The 27,441-nt window shown below is 37.8% G+C and overlaps 4 protein-coding genes and 1 pseudogene across 5 annotated transcripts; 3 read left to right on the forward strand and 2 right to left on the reverse strand.

The window, feature by feature from the left end:
- Positions 1-216: 216 nt before the first annotated feature.
- Positions 217-6,608, reverse strand: LOC122774564 (myelin-associated glycoprotein-like). Its single transcript, XM_044033967.1, has 12 exons — positions 6,537-6,608; positions 3,753-3,854; positions 3,266-3,337; positions 2,780-3,175; positions 2,400-2,696; positions 2,159-2,258; positions 2,032-2,067; positions 1,925-1,957; positions 1,783-1,824; positions 965-1,036; positions 794-821; positions 217-697 (listed from the first exon to the last, which is right to left on the reverse strand). Exons 3-12 carry the CDS (start codon positions 3,291-3,293, stop codon positions 635-637), a joined length of 1,095 nt encoding a protein of 364 aa, XP_043889902.1. The 5' UTR covers positions 3,294-3,337; positions 3,753-3,854; positions 6,537-6,608; the 3' UTR covers positions 217-634.
- On the forward strand, positions 4,549-9,389 carry LOC122774688 (annotated as a pseudogene).
- LOC122774557 (myelin-associated glycoprotein-like) lies at positions 9,219-15,629 on the forward strand. Of its 2 annotated transcripts, none has more exons than XM_044033957.1 (10): positions 9,219-9,743; positions 10,758-10,834; positions 10,976-11,347; positions 12,488-12,772; positions 12,860-13,111; positions 13,198-13,458; positions 14,154-14,244; positions 14,554-14,634; positions 14,723-14,807; positions 14,889-15,629. In XM_044033957.1, exons 2-10 carry the CDS (start codon positions 10,786-10,788, stop codon positions 14,919-14,921), a joined length of 1,509 nt encoding a protein of 502 aa, XP_043889892.1. In that variant the 5' UTR covers positions 9,219-9,743; positions 10,758-10,785; the 3' UTR covers positions 14,922-15,629. The 2 variants fall into 2 exon arrangements, with proteins under 2 accessions (XP_043889892.1, XP_043889891.1); XM_044033956.1 differs by having other exon boundaries at positions 9,220-9,743; positions 14,551-14,634.
- A 653-nt stretch (positions 15,630-16,282) lies between these two features.
- On the reverse strand, positions 16,283-19,355 carry LOC122774570 (myelin-associated glycoprotein-like). Its single transcript, XM_044033972.1, has 9 exons — positions 19,273-19,355; positions 19,099-19,159; positions 18,630-19,001; positions 18,481-18,495; positions 18,267-18,305; positions 18,042-18,153; positions 17,881-17,955; positions 17,629-17,710; positions 16,283-17,302 (listed from the first exon to the last, which is right to left on the reverse strand). The coding sequence occupies exons 2-9, from the start codon at positions 19,157-19,159 to the stop codon at positions 17,234-17,236; spliced, it is 825 nt and encodes a 274-aa protein (XP_043889907.1). The 5' UTR covers positions 19,273-19,355; the 3' UTR covers positions 16,283-17,233.
- Positions 19,356-21,179: 1,824 nt separating this feature from the next.
- si:dkey-238d18.4 (TBC1 domain family member 15) lies at positions 21,180-27,343 on the forward strand. Its single transcript, XM_044033962.1, has 10 exons — positions 21,180-21,706; positions 23,299-23,484; positions 23,577-23,695; positions 24,120-24,223; positions 24,899-24,966; positions 25,068-25,214; positions 25,897-25,987; positions 26,085-26,233; positions 26,326-26,467; positions 26,556-27,343. Exons 1-10 carry the CDS (start codon positions 21,508-21,510, stop codon positions 26,722-26,724), a joined length of 1,374 nt encoding a protein of 457 aa, XP_043889897.1. The 5' UTR covers positions 21,180-21,507; the 3' UTR covers positions 26,725-27,343.
- The last annotated feature ends 98 nt before the right edge of the window (positions 27,344-27,441 follow it).

Below are 27,441 nucleotides of genomic sequence, written 5' to 3' on the forward strand. Positions count from 1 at the left end.
TTTGGGGAGTCTTTGAATAAAGCTGAATGCATTGACACAACAATTTAAGAACAATATCAAAACATAATGATGTAGATGGATGTAGATGTAGATTTATATATATATATATATATATATACATATATATATATATATATATGTATATATACATATATGACATAATGTGATATCATTTGGGTACATATTTTGAGAGCAAAAATAAAAACATCAATGCCATTTTTTTTCTCTCAAGAAAATACGAGACAGGTGGTTCTTTATTGTTTTCTCATGGTTTTACATTTATCTCATATTTCAGGTTCAGAAACTGGGACTCCGAAACCAACAAAAGCATTAAGAGAACATGTAGTTATGCAGAAGTAAATGTAATGACGTTGAAATATACATTTTATAACGTTACCTTCAAAATAAATGTAACTTCATTTAAACAACAATATCAAATTGTTGAACAAATGTATATGTGTCCCTGTGATGGACTGGTGAACTGTCCAGGTGTACCCGCCTTTCGCCCTATATTAAGCTGAGATTGGCGCATAATAAATCATCACTCAATACATGTGTTGTGTAGATAATAAAATTCATCATTAGATTTGTTGCTGGCTTTGACAACAAACCAAAGAAATACGCTGTATTTGGTTCAGATGTTTCCATAGACACTGAGGTCTGCAGTGTTCATGTAATCATCCCCATCATCGAGGTCCTGTGAGAGATGAGAGTCATTATTGTCCCAGACGTTGAAAGTGCCAGTGTATCATACGGAAATTCTCACAGTAAATCATTGACAAATTATGAATACCTGTTTGTAATGGCAGGCCTTCGGTTGGCTGAGGTCCAGTCAAAACATCAGCAATAATAACAAGTTAGAGAAAAGAATGATTAAGTAAGACATTGCTGTTTTACAAAATAATACAGTATATGATATATTTCATCGACAGCAAATTAGGTTGAAGAGGAGTGAGACAAATACCTTTTGGGGGATGGGAAACGAGGCTTGGAAACTTTCTGGTCGGTGCTGACATGTGTCTTTACTTTATTTACCCTATGGATTAAGACTTTTGTCACTTTATAGTTGGTGAAACAAAGCTTAGTTAAGTAAAGGACCCGTATGCAGGATTTAGTCGCATGTGTGTATATGAGAGATGAAAATTACAACACAGACAAAAATACAATATTTTATTTGGATGTTTTTTTATATTACAGTGTGTTTTTTTTTTTACAGATACGTGAATTGTGTATTTAAGTACAGTAGCAAAGTATTTGTACGATGGACATGAAGAAGAAATCTGAAGACTGATTGCAAACACATTGCAATATCAAAGCAATCCAAAAAAATATTTCATTTTTTTTTTTTAATGCCTGTGTTTTATTTTATTTTAATGATGTATTTTGCAGTGCCAATACTTGTTTTAGTGTCAATACAACAATGCCCAATTTCATTTTCAATGCCAAAACTTAATGTCAGGGTTCTGGCTCCATAGAGTCGTTGGAAAATAAATGTACTTATTTCGATTACAAACACTTGATCCTTAAAAGTGTAATTTAAGTGTGAAAGCCAAAGTGTCAGCTGTGGAAAAACAAATGTATCTCAGTGGAGGATAAAAAGTTCAATGGATGTTTATCATCATCCTAGATCACAAAAATATGTGAAAAAGTGGAACAGAAACTATGCAAATGTTGTAAGATGTCTAAATAAAAACACAGCTCTTGCCAAAAGAAACCAACCCTAAACAGATGTGTACAGTTGATCGGTTAATGTCATTTTAATGAGAAAAAACATCCTCTTGCCTTTGCTCGGACTGAAATTGGCCTGGGCCACCAGAATGAATCCTGAAATGTACACAAATGAAGTTACACAAATAAAGTTACCAATAAAACAACACTTTTACAGGAAAAAGGAAAGTAAGAGTTCTCAATTCTCACTTCTTACCTGCGAGACAGCCGGGACAGACGGTTCCACAAGCTATTTGGTATGGAGAACCGTGTTATGACTTTGAACTGATGTCATGTGATATCAGTGACACACAATACCTTTACCTGCCATCTTGATTTTGGAGTTCTGCAATGCGCCTCCTTGGAGAGAGTGAAGAGAAAATAATGTTGTTAACACACAAATGAGTTACCGTTGACCACTTCACACTATCTATCTGACTGCAACACTCACTTGTATCGTTTCACGATGAAAACGCAGAAGACGCCAAAGATCACAGCAACACTGATCCCCACCACAGCAGGAATGATGATGTGCTTATTGTTCTCTTCACCTGGAAATTGCCATGACTTATATCTGAGTCGATTGTTTTTTTATACTGCACAAATGTGAAATGAACTAAATCCAATAAATTAATTCCCCCAAAAATGAACTCACTCCTTAAAAATTCTCAGAAAAGTGAAAAAGATCTCACGTTTTACATGCAGCGTCTTTATTGCAGATGATGTCTTCCTTCCATGAAATTTAGCTGTGCAGGTGATGTCACTGTAGTCGTCCTTCTCCTCAGGGATGAACGTCAGGATGGACTGTTTCTTCCAAATGCCATTCAGCATATCTGTGTGAAGCTCAATGACTCCATCCTCGGTGCTCCGACTCCATGTGAGTGAAGGTGGATGGGATGGACAGCTGTGTTTGACTGTGCAGGAGATAGTGTAGACATGTCCCACAGTGCCTGTGTCTTTGGAATCCAGTGTTGGCATTGGAGGATCAGCTGTAAATGAAAAGAACCATAGCTAAAGTAAAAGGTAGTTTTACAGTGTAGATTCGTGAAATGTCAGAGAGTTAGGGACATACGCAGCATATTCAACTTCACACATTCTTCCACAAAGGAGTACTTGTCTTTGGTGGATGTATCGAACTCTGTTTGTGCTAGTTCCACTCGGAAACAGAAAGGGCCGTTGTCATGGTTTCTAATATCAGTAATTTCCAGGGTGCAATTTTTCTGACCCAAATTCCCCAACAACTTTGTACGGCCCTTAAAGCTGTCTAAAACTCTTGTTTCATCCTTGTAATAGATAAAGTCCTGTTTGCTTTTAAAATGATGCCAAATCCCCCTGAGTCTGGAGGCGGGCAGGTCTTCATTGGGATAGTTGAAGGTACAGGGAACCACAACGCATGACGAGACCAAGGCATCAAGGTTTTTGACGACATTGGCGCTCCATTGTTCACAAAGCACTGGGCTGAAAATGACTGAAAGGCAAACAAATGGAAGTGAGTGTAAGTGAAGTCTTGAAAGTATTTTTGTCATAGTGAAGAAAGAGAGGAGTTCAGCTTTGTTACCTGCCAAAAAGAGACAGAAAATGGTCATGTTTCTCTCTTTGTCAATACTTCAGTTGTTGTTGGTGCAGCACACTATAAGATGTACAAATGAAACGAAACGAAAAATATTTGCTCAACACAGTACTGTACTGTTGTATGCAAATTGCAGTGCAGCTTTGAGAGGGGAACTTCAAACACAAATGCAATTTATTTGCACATAAAATAACAATTAAATGATAAACCAGCAAATACAGATTTCAGTATCAATTAAACAATACTAACTTTAAAACAGTGATATTAAAAGTAGAGTGAGATTTGACGGTGGATTTCTGATTTGTTGGGGAAATGTGTTCTATATTTGTAGTTTTAACATGTCTGACTAATCAGAGTTTCAAATCTATTTTTACTTCACTAAATCATTGCGGATCCAAGCAGTATTTTATAAAATTTCAAAATAAAAGCAGCATCACATTTCAATATAATATAGCACCACCAGTATCTTTCTTACCTGATAAAGTGGCTCTCTGGCTGCTCAGAGACGGCTGTCTGTTAAATACCCCTCCTTCAGAATGATGACATGTGCTGTGCTGTGCAGTTAAGTACCGGTACCCTAGTGGATACAGGGCAAAACGACGGGAAGGGTTAGGGTTCATTTCCTGGTCAATATGTGTCCTTGAGCATGACACTTAATCTCATGTTGAAGTGAATGTGTGAATGGCAAAACTGTAGTGTAAAAGCAGCTCATCAAAAAAGTTTTATTTGGTAGTAATGAGTAACAAAGATAGTTAGTGGAGTAAAAGTTGCTAGAAATATAAATAACAAAGTAAAGTACAGATATGTGAAGTATTTGTAATTTGTTATATTACAACACTGTAACTAACAACTCTCTGATGAAGTTTAGCACAAAGTAATGAGTCACAATCCGTCCTTGCTTACAAAGAATACTTCATATCCAGTTTTGATACACACACCAGTTACCAGTTAACCTGCTAATCGTGGAACCTTCCAGAACAAATATTATTTTTTAAAAAATATTATTTATTTGTTTTTGTACATTTATAAGGGTGTTTGTAAGGGTTCAGGTTATTCAACAAACGACTGCTTTTGGTTGTTTTTGTCCCAATTTTTCCTCAAATGGGGTTTTGTATTTTTAACAGTATAATTTCCTCAAATCTGTTCATGTATCATTTTGTGAACAAAAAAAAGGACTTGAATTTAATTTTAATTTAAAGCCAAAGTCCAGGCACACATTGAAAGTAGGTGTAAATGACAGCTTTATTTGCCAATAAAAGCATGTTTGCGGAATGAAGGAAGCATCATGCAGAAAAGAATAGTAATGCCCTCTATGATCAGTATCCTCATGTCAATAAGACTTAGATATATACCATTGGTTGGATTATACTGGCTAATGACATTTTTGACATGTGAAATGTAAATGACATGTAAAAAGGAGGAGGAAATTAAACCTTTCAAATAAAGACATTATATTACTTTGTTTTGAAAGAATTGGAGAGGACATTTCAGGATGAGCTGAATTGTGACTATATGCACATGCTTTAACCATGTGCTTCACTATCACTGCCTCACTGCTCTCACCCACAGTTTCTTTTTTTTTAGATTTGTAGGGTGACTTTCATTTCCCTTGCTGTTTAGGTCTTTGTGTGGTCCAGTGCGCTAAGAATTTCCAAAGAAATGTAGGTAAAATCTTAAGTTTGTCATCAACACCAAATGATACTTGAATAGATTGAATATACATACAATGATACAATAATGATACAATGTAGACAATCTTTCATTTGGCAGTTTCTTGGGTCCTTATAGGTCTATTGAAATCATTGTCCATTATGTATTATTATTATTGTTATTGTTCATTTATTTCATGTTGTCTTACTTTCTGCCAAAATCCAGTGTAATTTGTGAGAGAACATAAATCCTGTGAATATTTGTCTCTTAAATATTGTCGTACTAGTAGTTTGCCTGTGGCCTTAAATGCTTTTCCACATATTTATTTGCTCTGAAATAACACAGCATTGACAAAGAGAGGAACAAATCATTGAGACCAACTTCAGTTCAACACAGCCATATTATTTCTCCTTTTGGCAGGAAACAAAGGTGGACACCTTCTTCTTTCCTCGTTCCTCTTTACTCTCAAGACTTCAAGGAGTATGTCATCGATTTGCATTTAGCTGTGTATTACTAGAATAGGGGTAGTATTTTTGAAAAATTGTACTTCCCAACCTCAGTTTCCCCTGAGTCGAGAAATATCTTTTTGTTATCTGCCCGCCAGTGACACTTGGTCCGAGGCTTGAAACTTCAACGCTAATTCCACACTTTTTAGACCCAGTCGTAGGGGGACGGGACCTCATGCCCAGAATGCAAACAGTGTCCACCATCATTGCGAACAGTTACGCTAACAGGACCAAGTGTCACTGGTGGGCACATAACAAAGAAAAGAATGAAGATATTTCTCTCAGGGAACTCAGGGAAAATGAGATTGGGAAGCACAACTTTTCAAATGCTTGTAATACAAAGTTAATTGCAAATCGGTGAAGTATTCCTTTAAGTCACTTACATTTTTGTTTGTCTTTCAGCCATTTACAAAACCTTGACGCCTTGGACTCCTCATGCGTTGTGGTTCCCTGTACCTTTAACTATCCCAATGAAGACCTGCCCGCCTCCAGACTCAGAGGGATCTGGCATCATTTTAAAAGCAAACAGGTCTTAATTTATTACAAGGACGAAATGAGGGTCTAAGACAGTTTTAAGGTTGTTGGGAAATTTGGGTCAGAAAAATTGCACCCTGGAAAATTAGAAGCCATGACAATGGCCTTTACTGTTGCCGAGTTGAACTGTGACTGAAAAAGCCACCAAAGACAAGACTCCATTGTGGAAGACTGCGCCAAGTTGAATATGCTGCGTAAAAGGGGAATAGTAACGGGAGAAGGAGGAGGAAAACACACACGCAGCTCTTTCCTTCACTCGTCTGTATTGAATCTTTGTGGTATTTGACCACAAATATCCTATCAGTGTCTTTTTAACATGTTCTAAATTATCTAAATTATTGTTTTAACTGAATAAACACGACATGTAAATTATACTTTTAACAAGTTATCATGGGACATTTGAATAATGACATGTATTTTTTAACCTGTTCTCTGAGTTAGCAAGACACTAAACAACAAATAAGTCCAACAAAAACGTCTTTTCCATGAATTTTCAACCGGAGTAACATTTAGAAAAACACTATCAACATGTGTTCATAAGTACGCAGTGCTTTGCAAACGGTAATTACCTTAAAAAGGGGAATAGTAACGGGAGAAGGATGAGGAAAACACACACGCATCTCTTTCCTTCACTCGTCTGGACGAGGAAGAGGAGCGCGATCCACCTACTGGAGCCCCGAGGCATTACCAACAGATCGACGAATCATTAAACCACACAATCACAATTACCTATCTGCATTCCTCTTTTTTGGTGTTACTCACTAGTTGCATAGTGTCTCCATATACATTCACAACTACTATAAATGAAATGACGTCTTCTGAAAATAGATACTATAGTAACTGATAACATCCAACTGAAATTACGTTTACCTCAAAATAAATTGTATGTATGAATACATTGTTATATACAACTTGTCACATATGTCACTAACGCTTTGACATTTATTTCACAAATCTACACCGTAAATCTAAGTCTTACATATATGCTGTGCCTTTTATTATTTCCTCCAAAGCCTACACTGGTTTCCACAGAACCAGCCACTGAGGAACTGTCTCCTTCTCAGTCACACACACCTGTCCATCCCATCAAACTTTAACGGAGTTATTGAGCTTCACATAGAAATTCAATCTGGCTTTTGGGAGAAACGCTCCATCATGACGTTCATTCCTGAGGAGAAGGACTACCACAGTGACATCACCTGCACATGTGATGTATATATAGTTTTATGGAGACCAATCGCATCAGCTGTGATCACAAGCCATCAGAAATGGTTATATAATTTGGAGTTCTTTTGCTGTCTGTGTTCTGTCTTGTGTATTTTAATGTGTGTTTTACTTTTTAGGATGTGGTCACTCTGTAGTTATATGTGTATTCATAAGAGCAAATGTGCTGTAAAAATAGGATTTTACTTTGACTGCTTTGATGTGGTGGTGTGTCATCACCGGTTTCAAAGTTTGTGTTTTTGTGATTATTTTGATCATATAAAATGTTAATGAATCAATATGAAATAAATACTTATTACTTACTTGCTGCTATTAATTGGATTACTTTATCTATGCACACATGTGTTTGTGAATGTGAACTTTTATTAAACTCAGCAACTGAACTAAAAGTGATTTAATTTTAGTGTATTAAAACCACTTCCTGCTCTCTGAACAATGCAAACATGTCCCTTTGTGCATTAAATATATGTGTTTGAGTGCTGTGTAAAGTGACTGTTTGATCAGTCCTTCACTGTTAAAGCCTTGTCCTCCTTAAACATGTTCAGTTCTTCCTCAAAATCCCCTGATTGACAAAGACAAACACGTTTTATTTAGTGTGTGACAGTCTGACATGTTTGTTTATTCAGCCGCATCTTGTTTTTAGACAGTAGTTATTTCAGACTCGCAGGCATGAATGTTTTTATAAACTCACTCTGCCATGTCGACCAGAAGGCGGTGCTTGAGAAGATTAAGAGATGAAGTTATCAGGGGGTGACAAGTGTGTCATTTCTCCTCAGTAAAATAATAGAAAACAACTGTCTGTGCCATTGTTTTCCATTTTTGAGAGAAAGACTGAACATAAATATGATAATATAACAGCAATGTTGCAATGTAAAGAAGTACAAATACTTTGTTACTGTACTTAAGTACACAATTCACGTATCTGTATTTTACTTTGTATTTTATATTTCTAGCACCTTTTACTTTTACTCCACTACATTTCCTCTGACTATGTTTGTCACTCGTTACTACCAAATAAAATCAGAAGAAGAAGACTTGGTAATGGTCTGTATTTATATCATTTTTCTAGTCCTCAGTTTTTTAATACTTTTACTTCTTAAACTTAAGTACATTTTATATCAGAATATTACTTTTGATACTAACATTAGAATGAAAGACATAGATGTGGACTATCCCACGATGTCACCAATCGTAGATGAGCTATATTTATATTGTTATTTATGTCTGCAACGTGATGTTTCATTATTAAATAAATGTTAAATAGAATAAACAAAACAATGTAATTGATAAAATCTAAAGAAATAAATAAAAAAAAATAAAGTCTGGGAAAATTTAGGGCACATGTTCGGGTCATTATGGGTTTGAACTGAAGGAAAAATTTCGATTTGAGCCACAATCCTCACTGTGGAAACTCAGGATACACTGACCTGAAAATAATTGGCTAGTTCCTGCGTTAATCATAGTTTCAAATGAGTATGTTTATCTCTTTTTAATGGGTCTTCATAAATGTGAATCCCCCCAGTGATTGATTGAGTGATTGTCTGGCTAATCAATATGAAGGAGTGAATACTTGAGACCGGTTAATCAGTTGTGTTTAACTTGTATTGTTCTTGCAGCTGATTGATCAATAGAGAGTTGGGATTAATTGTTGCTTTGATGACAGATGAGGTCAAGCCTCCGGTCTGTCCTGCATGGTTGTCTTTTAAATGGAGGAGCCGGGCACTTTTCATTCAGGGTGGAAACTCCAGCAGATAAACAAGCAGCAAGGAGCAGCACTGCAGAGGACTAATTTGCCAAACAGGTAAGACTAAATGCATAGATTCTTTAAAGTATCTTAATTGTATTGTTGGTATTTCTGACAGACATTCATTTGGTGTTTTTTTTTCTTCTGTTTCCTGTTGGCATATCTTAAAGTTCCACATCATCCTGCCATGGGTAACTCAGCATCTACCAGCTTCAACATGCCTGCACCAAAGAGACTGTCCCTGGGGCGTCAGAAAGAAGACACGGTGAAGCTGGAGGACTTTATGACACAGTGCGAAGAGGATTTGTGGAGAGTTAAAGCAAAAAAACGCTCGTCTGTGAAAAAGATCCACTTCATTCGCAGCATCAGTTACGTTGACTTAAATGTCCAGGAGAGCAATGGTTTTTATCCAAACAGCGGCGAAATGCTGAACCTTGCTTTCATTGGAGATTAGGGGACGTGAGAGACTGAACTCTATGGGGAAATCTCATGTCGACACAACAGCTCAGCGTGGAGGAGTCTCTGGTGTGATGTTTGAAGGGGACACAGCAAATTGTCTCTGTGGTGATGCTGTGATGCTTCTGCAACCCTGCAATTTTTTTTCTCACTCACCACAAGACTGAAGGTGTGATCGTGAACATAGAGATGTACTGAATATGAGTCAGTTCCTTCTTTTAAAGATGTGCAGAGATACTAAAAATATGTTTTCACTCACAGGACAGGTCATAGGACAAAAACTTTTAGCTGTCTACTGAAACAAGGACATTCTGTCTTCACAGCTCTCTGTCCACGGTGCACTCAGTGTAAGGTACAGTAAAGATCATTTTCCCTGTAGAGAACACATTTCATAACTGAAATGTGCGTCGACGCCTAATTAGCTGATCTCTGTGACCTTTTTTTTTTCATTGCTTTCAGTCAGCACTTGCTGTCTCGATAAATGTTTCACCTTTGCACAACCTGCATCTTAAATCAATGTATCCCTTCTTAACATTGTGGAAAAAAGAGCAAAAAATTATGTTTCTATCTAAGATTTATGAGCAAACGATTTGAAAAAAATACATTCAAATATTCCAGCTGTCACTGTTGATTTTATTTGTTGCTCACTGAGTCATGGGTTGTGTTCTTCTCTTAGTTTCTCTCCACTCGCTCTTTTTTTTTTTTTTTTTAATTGACCTTCATATTACAAAATTATTATCATCTTGTTACTGTAATGTAAAGTGTCTCCATTCTATCATTAACATTAAAGACTGTGAAGCAAATTGGGTCACAATGCATAATTTCCACAGCCTCACATTGTTTATTTCTTAATAAATCTTATTGGTCAACTCAACAAAGCGGGCTGTAACTGACAGTTAGTGGTCCCTTCTGAACATGAATCATTTTTGGGTGCTGTTCCTCGTGAGCACCCATTGTGTAGTGAATAAAATGCTTCATATAAAATAGGGGAAGTCTTGATACCTAAAATAAGTCCAATTCCTGTTTGATAAAGAAGGAAGTGAGGGTACTGGCTGGAAGGTTGTCAAACAACCCCCCCCACACACACACACACACATACACACACACACACTTTTGTGACAGTAAATAAATAAAGTGCTTTTCTTAAGCACATAGTTGAAAACATGAGACACAATAAGAACAAAAGATAAAGGCATCCTGAGATTATGAATAATAGGGTAGACTTCCCTAATGTATGTCTGGTGAGACAAAAGTCAGATTTTGGATCATACACAGTAGATGAGTGGTGGAATGGAAAATGGACCAGTCATCCAACAACACAGGGAAACGGCTTCATCACACGAACCTTGACATATCTGTCACATAGTTTGCAGGTCTGACCTTGGCAGGAAGAGATGGACGCTTTGAAGTGGACTCTGTTCTTTGTGTGGCTTTACATCAATGGTATGGTCAATTGTCTTTGCAGTTTCATCTCTTATTGATTACGATTATTGAACATGCAAGTGTTGTTGTTTTAATGTCTTGGAAGAATTCACACAGCACAGTGTACTCGGCTCTTTTGGTTTCTTTATATTTTTATCACAGCTGTTCAAACTGAAGCCTCCTCTTGGTCCATTACGTTGCCCTCAACAGTGAAAGGGCTGATTGGATCCTGTGTGGTGATTCCCTGCACGTATAACTACCCAGATCATAAAGGAAAGGCTGACAAATTCACTGGGATTTGGACCGACAGCTTGCAAAGCAAAGCAAGTCACTTCATCTATCACCCAGATGCGTCGAAAGTTGTGCAGCAGTATCAGACTCGGGCAGCGCTGCTCGGAGATGTCACGCACAAGAACTGTACACTGAAGATTGATCCTCTTCAGCAAAGTGACCAAGGGCCTTTTTATTTCAGGGTGGAAATGGCTAACTTTAACAACTATACATACAAAGAAAAAGTCTCCATCACAGTTTTTGGTAAGTTCTATTGTCATCATCAAATTAATTCCAGTGTTTTGTTTTGTTTTATTTTTACTTGTATTGATCAGAGGTCAAAAAACATTCTCTCTTCCCTTCTGTGCATTAGTGAAATACTTGTTTATCTTGAGCTGGAATATTTAACATTTAAATGTTATTATTAGAATTATTATTCTAATTATATTCATCAGAATTGTAACAGAAAGAGGAGAGCACTTGAAAACTCATCATTCTGTGATAGCATCCACTGAGTTTTTCGAAGTATCTCAATAATTCAGAAAAAAGTTACCCAGAAAAACAGAACAAAAATTATTCTGTTTTTTTTCTTCAAATGAATGCATTGCGCTTCCACAAATTTCATATTCACTTCTGTAGACAATGTGTTATAATGAGGGGAAAGGCAATCCAACAGTTCCTCCATATTAAATAATGAAACTTAAATAACAAAAAGCTGTCCCAAAATTTTATCTCAATCTGAAAACTTTGGATTTTTTTATGAACAGGACATAGAGGGTATAGACACACAAGGACAGAATAAAACAACTGAACTCACTCAGTTCTTGTGACTGTGAATGCTCTTTAATCATCCAAGTCAGAGTCAGCTTCAGGGGTTAGCGAGGGGTAACTGGACTTCCTTGAGTAAAGTTGAAGGCACTTCACACCTTATTTACCCTTATTTACACCTCAGATGAAACTAACAACCTGAAACTGGATCAGCGAGTGAACAACCTGCATGTTTTAACACAGTACTTCTCAAATAGTGGGGCATGAGAGGCAGGGCAGGACAACTCATACAGTGGTTTATACAGATAAATAAATATGATCAGGTTCTCAATAGTATTTCAATGGGGGGGGGGTTGAAAAAAATGCTGTCCTCTGGGGGGGCATGACAGAAAATAATTGAGAACCACTGGTTTAACATAACACATGTGTTCACAGGTTTCAGTTTATAGCCAACTCCCCCAGATTATTGTGGTGTGGTTTATTTGGCCTTCAGCAGTCTTTCTATTCTTTTTATAGTCATTAACAACATTAATGTTCCTTTTAAAATAACTCATGAATCCATAAAGCTAAATACAAAGTGGCACAGGACACATCGACCGTTTTGCAGCATGTCATTACCTCTGTATATGTTCACAGGTGCACTAAATATTGATCTCTCTGTGAAAGAAGTCCAGGAGGGTCAGACCGCGCTGGCGTCCTGCTCTGTGTCTCCCGCCTGTCCCACCTCTCTTCCTGTCTTCAGCTGGAGTCACCCCGGAGAGGAATATTTCCACTCAATGCAGTTTGAAGACGGCCAGTGGAAAGCGACAGCTACTCTCACCTTTCACCCTACCAAAGCTGACCACAACAAGCCTTTACTGTGCACTGTGCGGTACGATGGAGGGCGGCAGCAGGAAACAACCAAGCTCCTCAAAGTGAAGCGTAAGTAGTGCTGTGTCACTTCACACAGATCATTTGTTCCTTTTTTTTTGTTGACAAAATAGATTTAATAGATTGGACAATCCTCAGATGCACCAGTGAACGTGATGGTCGAGTACAAGTCAGACGTAAAGGAGGGTGAGGCTGTGCAGCTGAAATGTTCCAGTGATGCTTACCCTCCGGCCAACAGCTACGAGTGGTACAATGAAACCGGTGTTCAGATGCATCAGGGAAACACCTACATGATACCAAACGTCTCCAGAAACATGGACGCATTTTACTGCACCGCCATCAACACAGTAGGACGAGGGAAATCAAGCCCAATGCGGCTAAGTGTCTTATGTAAGTAAGCAGTTTGTAAAATATCATGACAAAGACGAAACAGTTGTATTGGGCGAACCTCACAACTGAATCACTTGTGTTTATAGATGCCCCTGAGATTAAGATGGCCTCCTCCTGCTCCTCACGGGGTGACGTGGTGAAATGTATGTGCATTGTGGAGTCCAAGCCTCCCAGCATGGTCCATTTTGTGATTCCTGAAAAAGTCTTTGCAGGCACCAAGATAGAGAGACATGGCTCTGTTACCATCGGGACCCTGCAAGCAGAGTTTGGATCTTCTGAGGTTGTCCACTGTCTGGCAAACAACACAATAGGCATTGCCAGCTTCACTCTCTCTTTACCTGTCAATGGTAAGAAAGTGTTTGGAGTTTGTAGGGATTAAGTGGCTACTGGTTGTGATGTCACCATAAGAATTTGCCTCAAGTGTCTGCTTACATTTGCCATTCTTTACTGTATATTTTCTCTAAATTGGACATTTATTTTACAAAACTGACATAATGTTTGATTAAAGAAGACCTGAAATTAGCGATTAAGACCATAAACTCCTCAGGAACATGTTGTAATCAGGTGAGAAGTATAGGCTCATTAAATTAATGCCGTGTTTCCACTACATTGTCCCAGCTCGCCTCACCTCGGCTTGACATGGTTTGGTTGGTTTTCCATTACAAAATAGTAGCTCCTCAACGTGGGCGGAGCTATCACTGTGCGGCTTTCTCTAACACTGTCGTGACTTCGTTTTACACGTAACACACACAAACTAGTGACGAAGGACTTGTTCAGTGTAACATTTCCTCGGTAATTGTTGGAGATTAACCCATGTTTTTATGATTGTTGAGTCTTTTTAACTGATCAACAGTTCGGCACTGTTCGCTTTGATTCTTGTGTCGGACGTCTTGCTCATGCCTCGTCTTGTGACGGCACTCTGACCAATCAGTGGCGTGCCGTGCTAGTGGAAAAGGGGCTTGAGCTTTGGTAGAGATGCATGGTATGACATATCTGAAGATTCTTTGCATAAAGTGACTGCATGTGGCCTCTGTTTGCACAGATAAGATGCATCATCTCTTCATTGCCATCGCCACTGGTGCAGGTGTGGTTTTGATGATACTTTTAATTGCAGTGGTATTTGTAATAAAATGGTAAGTTCATACAGAATATACTTTTTCTTACATATACTTTTTTTCTTACCCCATTAAAACATCTACATTTTCAATGATGATTCTAGCGATAGCCTTTTAAAGTTAACTCTACAATAAATCAAAAAAATACAAACTTTTGACTGGTAGTGTATGTGTGATACAGTCAAACCACTTGACGCCACCTTCACTGAAACAATGAGATGACATGATCTGTGTTCATATTTGTGGTTTGGGTTTCACTGGTTGCGTCAAGTTTCAATAGATATTTTTGCCTGGATTCTAAATTAAAAGCCCTTATTCTTCCAGTAGGAGATCATCTGGAGATGCACCAACACTTCACATACAAACAAACAAAGGTGAAGAGCTCCCTGAGTATGCTACAGCAAATAGGTGAGCATTATTAAACTCAGTTTGGAATAAACAAAGGTTTCCTCATCAGTTGCAGCGATGACATTTGGTCTTGTGCTTTTCTCTGCAGTTCTGTTCTCAGAAAAGAGATGAACTGTGGCGCCATGCAGTGGTCTGCTAGCTATAGCAGTGACAATGTGTATGGCAACATGGAGGTGTGTGACATTTTCTGCGTTCATTCTTTATTTCCATGTATGAGCTAATGAGTGTGAGATTTTTTTTTATTTCCTTCGCAGACTGACAACGATGCGATATACGCCAATGTGTGACTGTGCTGAATTTACCAGGGCTGCAGTGCGTTGTCCGGACGATGTGGTTCGAGAAAGCTAGATATGCACAAACAAAGAAATGGATATGCTATTTTCATTATTGTTGTATGCTTATTTACATATTAGGTTTTATGTCTTAAAATGCAGAAATCTGTCTGATCAACAACTGTGTGCTGAGATTATTCAACATTAAAATATTGTAGTCATTTACTTACTTGGCTTGCTCTTAAAAACCTTATTAGTCATTCAGCAGCTACTCAGTGTTTGTGATGAAGAATAAAATGTTTTCAACACAGATCACAATGTGATGTACGTTGCTGAAGTCCTCAGGATTCACTGTGGCAAATCAAGAAAATAATGAACCCCCTGAGCTTCAGTTGTCCAATGAATGCTTTACAACATATATCTGTATACAGAGAATAGAGATCAAACGTATCAAACATTAATTCGAGAGAAATAGTCATGTCATTATTTTGTGTAAACATTCTTTTTTATTATTTTAATTTCCCTGCATTGATAAGGTTATGTTACCACATTTATGTAACCTGCACAGGGTGAAGTGGCTATGTTGTGCTTTTTGTACTCCATTTTCATTTTCATTAGTTGCATTTACATAACTTATTGTAAAATGTGAAATTTTAATAAATTATTTCCATTTGGCAGAAGTACACAATAATTATACTGTTTTGTACTGAGTGTATAAATTCACCTGAATGTATGAATTGTTGTTTTCATTATAAGCGATAATAATAATACAGTAGAAGCAAGTCTTCTCTACAGAAGCTGCCATATTGGACCACCATACTTTTTAAAGAATCCCTCTAAACATGACATAGCGCAGGTAATGTTTTGTTTTTGTTTGTTTTATTACTTCTGGATAGATTTATTGAAAACAGAAGTTTCATCCTCGAAATAAATGAAACAGGAAGTTCATTTGCAAGTGTATTGAGAAAGACGAGGCAGAAAAAAAAGCTCTTCTCATTTACCAAACCCAAAAGTTAAACTGAGCCCTAATCTGTGTTTTTTACATTACAGATGTGCTGAATGATTAACGTTTGTGGCTCACTTCTCATTTTACTTTATTACAACTTTCAAACCACACCATTTAAAAAAAAGAAGCAGATCCTATCACGTAACCCTTCCATCTTAAATGTAGACAACTAGAATCCACTGAACAGCGCCTGAATTTTTTTAAGTTGTTCCTGTGAACTCAACAACTGCACTTTGTATTTGGCAAACTGTTGCTGACCTCTTGGGCAGGTCAGGCCAATTGCTTTATTAAAAGTAATGCGATAGTTTTAAATAAAGGTTTTAATGTAACTCCGATATGGATGCAGGAAGAAAAGACAGAAAATAGTAGCAGCAGTTTAATAGGTTTAATGAACAGTTTAATAGGTAATAATAACACTGTATTATTTAAAGGTGCAGTAGGTAGGATCACTAAAAAGCAGTTGATGATTTTCATTAAAATAGACTCTTCCTCTGAACTGACCTGTGATTAGTCAATGGCTACATTCAGATTACCAAGATGAGATGACTCATATCCAATTGTATCCATTGATTCTATTGTTGACTTAGATCTAATGTTTTAAGCACTGTGAGGACCCAGGAATCTCGTCGTCATTTCTGAATTCCAGATCAAATGTTGTGGTTCTACATCATAGAACATGTGGCAGTGTGACATAAACGAGCATGGTCGTTTAAGAATCATTAATTTCACTCTAATTTCACTCCTTGTAAGGGTAGCAATAAAGGTACACATGATCTTATACTGTATATCTCCTGCTCCTCAAAACCAAGTGGTTTCAAAATGATGGTGTTTTCTTGCTGTAATTAATGACACATGCAAGATATTTGGAGGGCAGTCTTGTTCAGATGCGAGATATTAGTAAGAATGCAAACCGTCATTAATGGGATTGTAATCAGATTTGAACAATGTAGCCCGTAATCTGAACATAGTTTAGGTCTCCTGTCACTCTTTGCACTGCAATTCAAAATGATGTAATAATTCAATAGAATTATTGTTATCAGTTATACATGATCAAACTTTGCATTGCTCACACAGTAAAATAAAACAAAGCCAAATAAATATTGTTATATAAAATAAGTTAAGAGCTGGTGTTTGTAATTTATGTAGCCAACGGCCATTGATACATTAAAATACAAGGAGCCTCCTGAACACAGAAGTAAAAGACACAAAGACCGAGGGGAAATTGCTATGGTTTTTCCAGAACGTAATGTTTTTGTCTAAAAATGTAAATACCTCAGTGTACATCAACCATTCTTCTACACAGCTTTTGCACTGGTTTGCATTAACCACTATAATTTGCATAAATATTGTCTAAGTGATCCATGCTTTGGTCCATGTGTATTCTGAAGTCCTGTGAAGACAGAAAATGATGCATTACAGTAAAGAGAATTGAAAAATAATGACTAGAGCTTTAAAAGGATAGTTCAGTGTTCAGAATTCTGCTGTGCACACAGAACCAGTCTGAGACACAGAGACTTGCTCTCATCTATGACATCTATGATAAGAGTATGTTTGGCGCTTGAAACTTTCTGACTGAGAACTGAAGTTTGCTGGGAGCTACGTTTTCAGTGCGAGAGAACCTCCATGTCTCAGAACAGAATCGCGAACCTAATCACTTAAATAACTATGTATTTTAGGAAAAACACAATGGCTTGGTATGACAATGGGATGTTGTACCTGAGTGTTGGCATAGACGGGCTCATCGATGACCTTCAGATCAGCAGGGTTTTTGTTTTCATTTGTTGTGCACGACGCCTCTCTGAAAAGGCACGACAAAAAAATTAGAAAACTCATTTCAGAAAATCAGTTATGTAAGTCATGAATAATCCAGTATCTTCAGTCTTTGAGTACACACATATACTCTATATCCTCAGTGGCGAAACATAAAATGTTGCTGGTAATGTGAATTAATCGTCATGTAAAACAAACCCTTGAGGTTGATTTGACGTTGTTCTACTAAAATTAGCATAATATCCAGAACTCTCCCTTGTGAAAGACTTTGTCCTGTAAAAAGATTATTGTGGACAGGTTACTTTACACCAGTATTAAAAATATGAGCGAATTATTTGGCAGCTTAAGAATAAACACACCTTTTTTGTTTCATGTAACAGAATATTGTGGTGACAAGAATAATGATGACAAGTGCAGAAAGTGGTACAAATATGGCCACATATAATTTCAAAGGCTCCAGCGTCGTCTCTTCTGTGAGTAAAATACACTTCTGTGAACAGTGATGTTTTCAGAAAAGACAAAAAAAACATATTTCTTATTTAAAACAAACTCAAAAAACAAACAGGGGAAATGTAAAAACTTACTTTTTGCTGTGGGCGTGTACAGTGGTGGAATTGTAATTTCTAAAGAGCAAATTTAGTTTACAAATTTAGATTACATTTTACCAGGAATTGTGACTTTTTTTTTTAGATCAGACCGGAATGTCATACAGCCAGTTATATAGAAACGAATAAATATTAGTCCACAAACTAAAACAAACTAAACAGAAATATGGAAACTGAAAAGGTTATAGCTTACCTTGGCTAATATTGTCTGGTTTAACACCAATTAAATAAGACAAGAACAACAAAAAGGGAAAAAGGAGATAATTAAATAATAGAAAAAAACATGGGATAGAAAAATAGTATAGCAGAAAAAAATACAATTCAACAATTCAAATGTCTTACCATGCACATAAATGGAAACAGGGTACTTGTAGAAACTGTAAGTCTGACCCTTTAGGATGACCCTCATATAGAGCCCTCTTTCATTTTCTACGATGTTTTTGATCATGAGGGAGCAATCTCCATTGTTTTTGTTTCCGATGAGTTTGGTCTTTCCTCTGTACTTGCTGAGCACAAATGTGTCATTTGTGTGAAAAACAAATGGATTTATGTCCCTGTCTTTATTGTTAGACTCCCTTTTCCCAGGCTTTTTCCAATAAACCTGGACATCTTTGGTGTAGTATTTTGCAGGATATGTAAACGTACACGGTATGATCACATTTGAGCCCTGTATTGCATTAATGCGAGGGGTGACGGTGATGTTCCAGGTTTGACCTGTGTTCAAAGCAAAACCAACAAAGAATGTATAGTATTTGTAATGATATTAATTAAATATGTGAACTTCATGGACTAAATTGAATATGTGACCCACCTTCTGAATGGGAGATGAGGAACAAAATGAAACTAAGATCAGTCAGACCCAGAAACTTCATCTGATCCAAGAAAGACATTCAGAATTTAAATGTTGGAGTAGTCTCTGTCATATAAATGAGCAGTTAAATTATACATTATTGACATTTACATGTAGCATAAGGTCAATACTCACTGTGTGAAGGACTCAGAATTGTTTTGGGGTGTTGTCAAAGTGCACAACACTTTAAAACTGCAATGTGAAATCTTTGGTTTCCTGTTGCTTAGAGGTGAAGAGGAAGTTATGACAGCAAGAACAGTAACATTTCTCATTGAGTTTGAAGAGAAATGTTTTTTTTTATTCTGCTGCATTTCTTATACATAAATAAAACACTGCTAACAGTTATTTTAAAACATCAGCGTTTCCTACAACGTCCTACAACATTTCACACCAGGGCTGAACATCTTTCAAATCGAAATTGCAAACCGCATCATTCTATTTTTGAAGGTTCTGTGTTGTTTGCCTCTTAAAAATTGCATTACATAAATGTTAAAACCAAGAGGAGAGCTAATATATTGATGGCATCTCATGTGGGAATCCCTCGTCTTGTTTCCGATCTTCAACCACATCTCACCCATGCAGGACAGTGGGTCCCAGAACCAGGATTGAGACACCCTGGGATATATAACAACCACTTGCCAACTAAATTCTACTAAACAAAGACTTTCAACAGCTTAACCAAAGTAAAATGTTCATGCCAAATCACTCTCTGTGTTATATCACGTTACTTTGAGGGGGTTAACATGTATGAAAACTTTTTACTTTCAACACTTGGTGAATGGTGAAACATGTATCTTTGTATTAGTTGAGATTGTGTATCTTGGTTATGGTTATGTATAATGATTAGTTCATCTTTTTCTTGCATGTTGTAAAGTGTAGCACACAATGCATTATGTAGTCCTATCAGTTTACTTTGGCTTTCCCATATCTGATACTTTGTTGTCCCTTAATCAATGAAAACCTTTGGGAAGATATACAAGTCCTGGGTTTCTAGTTGTGTTTCTCCTTGTGTGTGTGTGTGTGTACATGTTGTGTTTATGTAACACTAAATTTGTCAGTTTAATACACATTCCAATTAAGACCAAATACAGTCTGGAATAGTTTTGTTGCTTTTATCACAATGTATTGTAACAAAGTGGAACTGATGATGTGGGAAGGCGGGGCCACAGGTAATCAAGGTGATAAGAGGCACCTGTTGGCAGGACGTGACACGATGTTTATTGTGACTTGACATGGTCCATAGTATCTAACTGTTTTAATTTTAATTTGAACACTAAAGGTGTTAAATTCATGTGTTTGGTCCTAATCGATGTTGGTGTTAAACTGCCTGTTTTGGTCGCACAGCATAATTTACAGTGCAAGCAAATGTATATAGTTCCACATTTATTTGTCCTATGTAAAAAGTTGCAACATTTCTAATGTATAAACAACAAAGTGTGTAGTTTGTGACAGTTTGAGTTTTCAACCCAGCTGTTATAAAGTCTTGCACATTGTGTCACCATGGTGCCGACCCAAAACCGTAAGTTCCGTGGTGCCAGTGCAGTCGATGCAGAACTGCTCAGACTTTGATGAGGTTTCATTCTATGAGTCGCTTTCCATCTGGAACTTCAACAAAACTCAGTAGCCAATCAGCAGGCAGCTTCCTAAGGCCCGCCCATGCAAAGAACAAATCAGGGAGGGAGCACAAAGAGATGGAGGGAGCAAACAAAATTCCAATCATTGCAAACAAAAAGTGTATTTTTTTTAAACATTACATCGATTTTTCAATTTGCAATTTGTTCATTTTGATTTTGTGGTTCATTTTTGTTTGCTCAATTCATAAAGTGTTGCTTGCTTCGTGAAAAGTGTTGTATTGAAAGTATTGACACAAATCTAATTCCACATCATTCACCCTCTTTTTGATGTTCTATAAAAATGATCTTGAAAAGATTATTTGAAGGTCGAAATCCTACATTGTTTTGCTTTAAGACACTGTAATGGCAAACAGGCTGCTCAGCATAAACTTGTGCATGACGCTGTTCCACCACTGGGTGGAGTGAGATATAGCCCACGCACAAAAAGTGTACTTTGGCACTGGAGTCTGAACTCCACCTGGAATGTGAGCCAAACTCAGATCTAAAGGTGCAGTCATATGACTCCCCGGTGGCTGAACGAGAATCAACAACTGCTCCTGAAACTATCCCTGCCTTCTCTGCCTGGGATCTTGACGGTTTCTCACCTGGAGGAAAACGAAACCGGTCCTCCCGAGTACGACTCGCTCCGTGGCGCACTAACGTCCCTTTGGGAAGCAATGACACTTTCTTGCCCGCTGAGCCTCCGTGGATGCAGCTGCCCTTTACCTGAGCGTGGCGTGAACGCTGTCGGCCACAGATGGACAACCTGAAGGAAGGCAGGCCCTATCGGGCAGCGGCAGAAGAGTCGTCGAGCCAACCAGATGTCTGCTCCGAGCGAACAGTTGCAGCGGTCAGCTGTCCTGCTCTGTCCACAGCACGCTTCACCTTACCTGGGATCATGGACACTGAGGGCAGGATAGACGAGTCTAGACTGAGGATGCATATATTCAAAAATGGTATCTATCTATCTATCTATCTACTCACTAGTGACTGACTAACTACCTCTATCATTATTTAAATAATTCCTCATTATAAGACAAACTCTAGAAAGGTCATTTGACAAAGTTAACTTTTCTGATGACCTGTTTCATGCATTTAACATTTTGTTTATTTGTTATTATTTTAATAAAAATGATATAAGGTTACTGCAGTGCAAACACTTATGCAGATGGAAGAGACAGACAGACTGGTTTATTTAAGTAAACAATTTCATTTGTAATTTAGAATTATTACACATATATTTTCCTAAATGGTGGAATAAATTATAGATGTGTAAATTATAGATACTCATATTGACATTACATAACAGTTATATTAAGTTGTCAAAGTGCATTGTCTTTATTATTATTATTATTAGTAGTAGTAGTAGTAGTAGTAGTGGCTCATATATTTGTTTTCATTTTAACACAGTAGTCATTTTCCTGAGGTCACAACAGGTCAAAGCCGATCACAAAAGACTTTCAAATTCCAGTGAAATTGTTGTTGTTTTAAAAACAATTTGTAGATGCTGCACAATGATGCACAGCTGATTAAGTTGTAGGATTTATAATAAATGCCATAAGGTTGTTATTATTCTGAATTATAGATTAACCTGTTCTTCTTTTTATAATGTAACCTTATTAATTAACACATGTTTTTACTGACTAGAAAGAACTTAATCCCACTTCAGCATTAAATCTCTGTGCAGTAAATCATTCAACTGGGATTTGTTTTCAACATCACATGTCCAAATGAAACTAAGAATGAGTCAAATGATGATTTGCTTCAAGACATTGGCCACAACCAAACCATTCTCTAAAATCCAACATTTTTTATGTGCATGAGACTCCCCTCCAGCAAAGAACTCCAGCATGACTACTGCTATAGAACAACAGAGTTTTTTAGAGGCAGATTTCAGACCCATGAGAGTGTAGTGTGTGAAACTAAGAAAGGAGACTAACTCTTAGTGGCATCACTGTATAAATGTGTTATCATTCAAAAGGATAAACAATTGTTTAACAATGATAGGATATACAGTATGTAAAAAACAGTATAATGTTAATTCATAAAAATGCATTATATTATGTAATTGATATGTTGTGATATGTTCGCAACATTGCTCTAGCATGTTTTGAATTAACACACATACACACACACCTTTAACTGGTCCTTTAAATGATATGAGTGGTGTTTGGACAGAGGAGGTCTCAGTGTGGCAAACATCACACTGAATTTATCATCCATGAACAGGAATGTGGAAACCTGCCCTCCTTCACTGTGACCTTCTGACCTTTATACACACATTCCAACCCTACAAACATGGAAACCAAAGATTAAAAAAACCCTGCAGAGCAGAAATTGTGGACTACTGATTGACTCTGTTCTCTGTCCCAGGCTACAAAGATAAGTCTTCCCATGTGATCCATTCAGGATTTGTTTTGATCAGTTAACACAAGAGTTTGACTGAACATGACAGATGCTACATACCTAAACTCTTGGTTGAAAGAAAAAAACTGCAGAATAATTTGATCACTAGAAATAATGAAAAGGTTTTTCCATCTCTGCCAAGGTGGCGTGTCTCCCTCTGAGCGTGGCCTGGCGTGGCGGTTCCTGTTTGGCATGTACCCATGCAGCTCCACGGCTCTAGAGCGCTCACTGCTGCAGGAGCAGTTAGTTATACGATATCAGGTTATGAAAAGAAGGTGGCAAAAGTTCCTTCCTTCAACCGTGCGCATGCACCTCAACGGCACTGATGGTAAAGACCCAAACACACACACACATGAACTCCGTAACAATAAAAACGTTTCCCTCGTTTTGAATTTCCTCCTTCTCTCATCTCCTTTACAGCTGAGTTAGTCGCAGCTGTCAGATATTTTAACCAAAGGCAAGCACAGGAACAGCAGCAGACCCAGGACCTGTCTGAGGAGGCCAGGGAGAGACTGGCTTTCTTGAACCTTCAGGCACAGGTTCGCTCAGTTAAAATATATATAATCAATATATTTCAATTGTTTCTTTTCTGTTTTATCTTTGCTGCAGTTGTGTTATTTGCATTTCTGTTGTTTGAGCAAATATATTTCAATAGGCTTTGTTTGGTAGAAGAGAAACGATTGTCTGTTTAAGGAAGGAGGAGTGCACTTTAGGTAAACTCACACAAATGTTTGCTGTCTATTTACATATGGTGTCATTTGACCTCTTTATCGTGGGGCTTTTTGGTTTTGCTCACAGAACCAGCTGACAGATTTCAGAATGGGATATTTCATGTACGATGATACTTTAAATAAAGTGTTTTGCACAGAAGGCGCAGGAAATTAGTATGAAAACATATGACACTATGATCACCATCAATACTGGTCAAATATAATTGTTTCTACATGTCCCTCCTGTCGCCAGATATTATTTGAGCGGGTCACATTTGACGGGGAGGAGCTCCGGGAAGCTATACGAATCATTGACAAGGATGTACCAAGAACTAACAGAGAACTGACGTATTACCAGTGAGTGATTGCGACCCGTTGTTTGTTGTGTCAACAGACACTATATGAAGATAGAGCTCTTTAAGGCCCAGTGTGTAACCTATGGGTGTAGCAGGAATTGAATTTCCTACTCACAAGTGCATTTGTATAGGTTCATAATAGCTTTCAAATCATAATTAAACCAGCCAGAGCCAGCATATCCTAATTTCTGGTATGTGAAGGCTCGTTTAGTTCCTCGATCGACTTCTCTTTTTCTTACAGTTTGCATCCGTACCACTAGATTCCACTAACTCTTACACACTGGGCCTTTAATGGTAAATGGTCTGCATTTATAACACTTGATGACCACTCACAGCTGCCTTACACCACAGTTTTGCCACTCACCCTGTCACTGACACGTCCATACAGCACACCTATGTTCTATCACTCACTCATATTTCATACACTGTCATGAACGTGGGGGTTGAGTGTCTTGCCCAAGGACACACTGGCATGTTGAATTGAAACCACAGAGACCTGCAATTGAAGTCAACCATTAAAACTAATTAAAATAATTTTCCTTTGAGTTCATTGTTAACTACCATCATATTATTATTCTCAGGGGATTATTTATTGTTGTGGGGGATGATTTTCTGAGTGCACAACAAATAAGTTTGTCCAGTGTTTAACTAACTCTACATACTGTTCTGTCTGCAGGGGTCAAGGTTCAGGTAATCTGTTGGTGTTGAGAGACATACTCATCACTTATGCTGCTTTTCATCCAGGTACACAAATAAGCCTGTCTCATGTGTATGGACTGATTACAGCACAGTGAGGCTGTTTGTTATGCCATTAAAGACACAAACTCATCTTGACTGTTTATCAGAGGTCAGCTATGCCCAGGGAATGAATGACCTGTGCAGTCGGTTCCTGGAGGTTCTTGACTGTGAGGTTGACACTTTCTGGAGTTTCTCCTGCTACATGGAGAAATTCTCCAAGGACTTCAGAGCTGATGGCCTGCATAGAAAAATAGGTAAGACTTCCCAAAAGGAGTATCACTTTCTTTATACTACACATAATATTGTTATGTTTATTAGACAGTGTTCCACACTGTAATAGCACAAAGTATGTGTGACCTCTAGTGGTAAAACAAGGACATCTCCCATGGGGAGAGGGGGGTTACAGAGAATGACAACATTCTCTGTAGCCCACAGGTTCTCCGGCAGGCTGTTCCATAAAAACTGTATCTAAACTATACCATAAGTTTTTGGTATAAGTGTATAATCACTTTGAAATTATAAATTTGGTTTGTTATTTTGTTTTTTGAAAAGTGTGCGTTTTATATTTGTAAGCGGAAGCTTACTACATAAGGGGTGGAGTGGCTCATTGGTTAAGACCGGTACCCTGTGTGGCAACGACTTCATGGTCGCAAGTTCAACTCCACCCCCTGGCAGGTTGTACTCAATTCCCTTGTAAGTCGCTTTGGATAAAAGCGTCTGCTAAATGACACGTAAAGTAATGTAATGTAATAATATAAACATTGAAGAGAGAAAATACTTGTTTGGTACGCAGGTAATCATAGGTCCCTGATGCGCAAGGGAAAGAAAGTGGTGCTGGGAGGAGTCCTTTGTTCCAGTCTGCAGTCTCACCATTAGATGTCGCTAAGTACACATTGTACCTTTAATTAATCATATGAAAATGTAACACTTTTTCAGAGTTGGAGGCAGCCTTACTGAAGGAACTGGACCCACAGCTCCATGCTCACTTAGTCACAGATGGTATGGAGAGCTTCACCTTCTGCCACAGGTAGATTTATGGCACTTTTCTCTATTTATATTGTGAACCTGGCTGCAGGTTTTCCTTTCAGGTGCACAACTCATGCCTTTGTTGCTCCCTCTTTCAGGTGGTTGCTGCTAGGTTTCCAGAGGGAGTTTGAACACAGTGATGCTCTCCGTCTATTCGAGATCCTGAGTTGTGACCACCTTGAGCTCATCACCCAACAAGTAGAGCGAGCCAGGTATCAGGAAAGGCTGGCACAAGAAATCAGCACAGGTGAAAAGCTGACTCATAATTGTCAGAATAAAGTGTCTCTTTAGTGTCTCACAGCAAAATAGAAATACAGATTTGTGGTGTCATGTTTGCAGAGGACGATCCAGAGTCAGACCTGCAGGCCATCAACACTGACTTCACCTTTGAGCTCTTCATCTGTGCAGCCATTCTGTTAGAGAACAGAGAATCTCTGCTGCAGTGTCAGGATGATGTGCAGCTCATTCAGTTCACAAGCAGGTTTGTTCTTATGCGGAGACATAACAATAACGTCACACGGGGTTGTGCATTTGTGAACCTGTATCAACGTGTTTTACTTTTTTTGCAGCCTCCATGGAACACTGGACCTGAATAGTACGCTGAAGAAAGCAGAGCACCATTTCTACAACTACTGCAAACGCTGTGTTTGGGACATCATGAATGGGCAGTGCAGACAGCACAAAAGCAAAGAAGAGGACTTTCTTTATCAACTCCGTAATTTGTTTGTCTTGAAGTGACAACTACTATTTAAACTGCTATTTAAAGCCCTGATGCTGTGAACTTCTGGGATGTATGGGGTAATCTGGGGTTTTGATGGTATACAGTATCTCAAGAGTGTCTATCTCTGTTTATTACAAATGTACAGTATTTAATAGATGAATGTTCTAGTTCCCCTGCACTGCTGTGAATATGATAGTAGCTTTACTATCTTATTACCTCAACACTTAAGCTTTAAAAGATTTGTTCTTTCAGGTTATGCAATATTCAACTTGCTGGAGAAAAACAACTTGACAGGCATGTGTTAATACTCATATCTGCAGTGTGTTGCAATCGGTGCAACACACTGCAGTAAAAATACATTTAATGCCTGATGCCATGTGTGTACCTAACAAGAATAGATGTTCAGCTTTGGAGCTCTGGAGGAATTATTTGGGAAGAGCAAGCACAACTTACAGCACAACTCTCTTTAGTTGAGAATGAAAGACTTACACCGTTAAAGACACCTGACAAAATGATACCTCAATAATAATAAATTCACTTCTCTTGTATTTGTTTTTCTCACATAATACAGGTCAGCATTCCTTACATTAAATGTATGAAATAAATTTGATCTGTCCCGTAAAGGACCTAATATCACCTTTGGTCGACTTGTGGAGGCAAAAAGTGTCTGATTTCATTGCATTTATTATTATGCAATGTGGCAACCAAGTTCCTGTTTCCTGTTTCTTTCCTTG

This window comes from Solea senegalensis, linkage group LG9 (genome assembly GCF_019176455.1).
Source record: "Solea senegalensis isolate Sse05_10M linkage group LG9, IFAPA_SoseM_1, whole genome shotgun sequence".
NCBI lineage: Eukaryota > Metazoa > Chordata > Actinopteri > Pleuronectiformes > Soleidae > Solea > Solea senegalensis.

What these genes read in the sequence shown, in the direction of transcription:
- si:dkey-238d18.4 (XM_044033962.1), top strand. Translation starts at nt 21,508, where the DNA reads ATGGACAACCTGAAGGAAGGCAGGCCCTATCGGGCAGCGGCAGAAGAG. An exon ending in GATGCATATATTCAAAAATG is followed by an intron (nt 21,707 to 23,298) that starts GTATCTATCTAT and finishes ATCTCTGCCAAG; the next exon opens with GTGGCGTGTCTCCCTCTGAG. An exon ending in GCACCTCAACGGCACTGATG is followed by an intron (nt 23,485 to 23,576) that starts GTAAAGACCCAA and finishes TCTCCTTTACAG; the next exon opens with CTGAGTTAGTCGCAGCTGTC.
- LOC122774564 (XM_044033967.1), bottom strand. Translation starts at nt 3,293, where the DNA reads ATGACCATTTTCTGTCTCTTTTTGGCAG. An exon ending in TTTCTGTCTCTTTTTGGCAG is followed by an intron (nt 3,176 to 3,265) that starts GTAACAAAGCTG and finishes TTTGCCTTTCAG; the next exon opens with TCATTTTCAGCCCAGTGCTT. An exon ending in TGTGAAGTTGAATATGCTGC is followed by an intron (nt 2,697 to 2,779) that starts GTATGTCCCTAA and finishes TTTCATTTACAG; the next exon opens with CTGATCCTCCAATGCCAACA.
- LOC122774557 (XM_044033956.1), top strand. Translation starts at nt 10,786, where the DNA reads ATGGACGCTTTGAAGTGGACTCTGTTCTTTGTGTGGCTTTACATCAAT. An exon ending in AATGCGGCTAAGTGTCTTAT is followed by an intron (nt 13,112 to 13,197) that starts GTAAGTAAGCAG and finishes TTGTGTTTATAG; the next exon opens with ATGCCCCTGAGATTAAGATG. An exon ending in GTGGTATTTGTAATAAAATG is followed by an intron (nt 14,245 to 14,550) that starts GTAAGTTCATAC and finishes TTATTCTTCCAG; the next exon opens with TAGGAGATCATCTGGAGATG.
- LOC122774570 (XM_044033972.1), bottom strand. Translation starts at nt 19,159, where the DNA reads ATGAAGTTTCTGGGTCTGACTGATCTTAGTTTCATTTTGTTCCTCATC. An exon ending in GTACACGCCCACAGCAAAAA is followed by an intron (nt 18,154 to 18,266) that starts GTAAGTTTTTAC and finishes TTTTACTCACAG; the next exon opens with AAGAGACGACGCTGGAGCCT. An exon ending in TGTTACATGAAACAAAAAAG is followed by an intron (nt 17,956 to 18,041) that starts GTGTGTTTATTC and finishes ATCTTTTTACAG; the next exon opens with GACAAAGTCTTTCACAAGGG.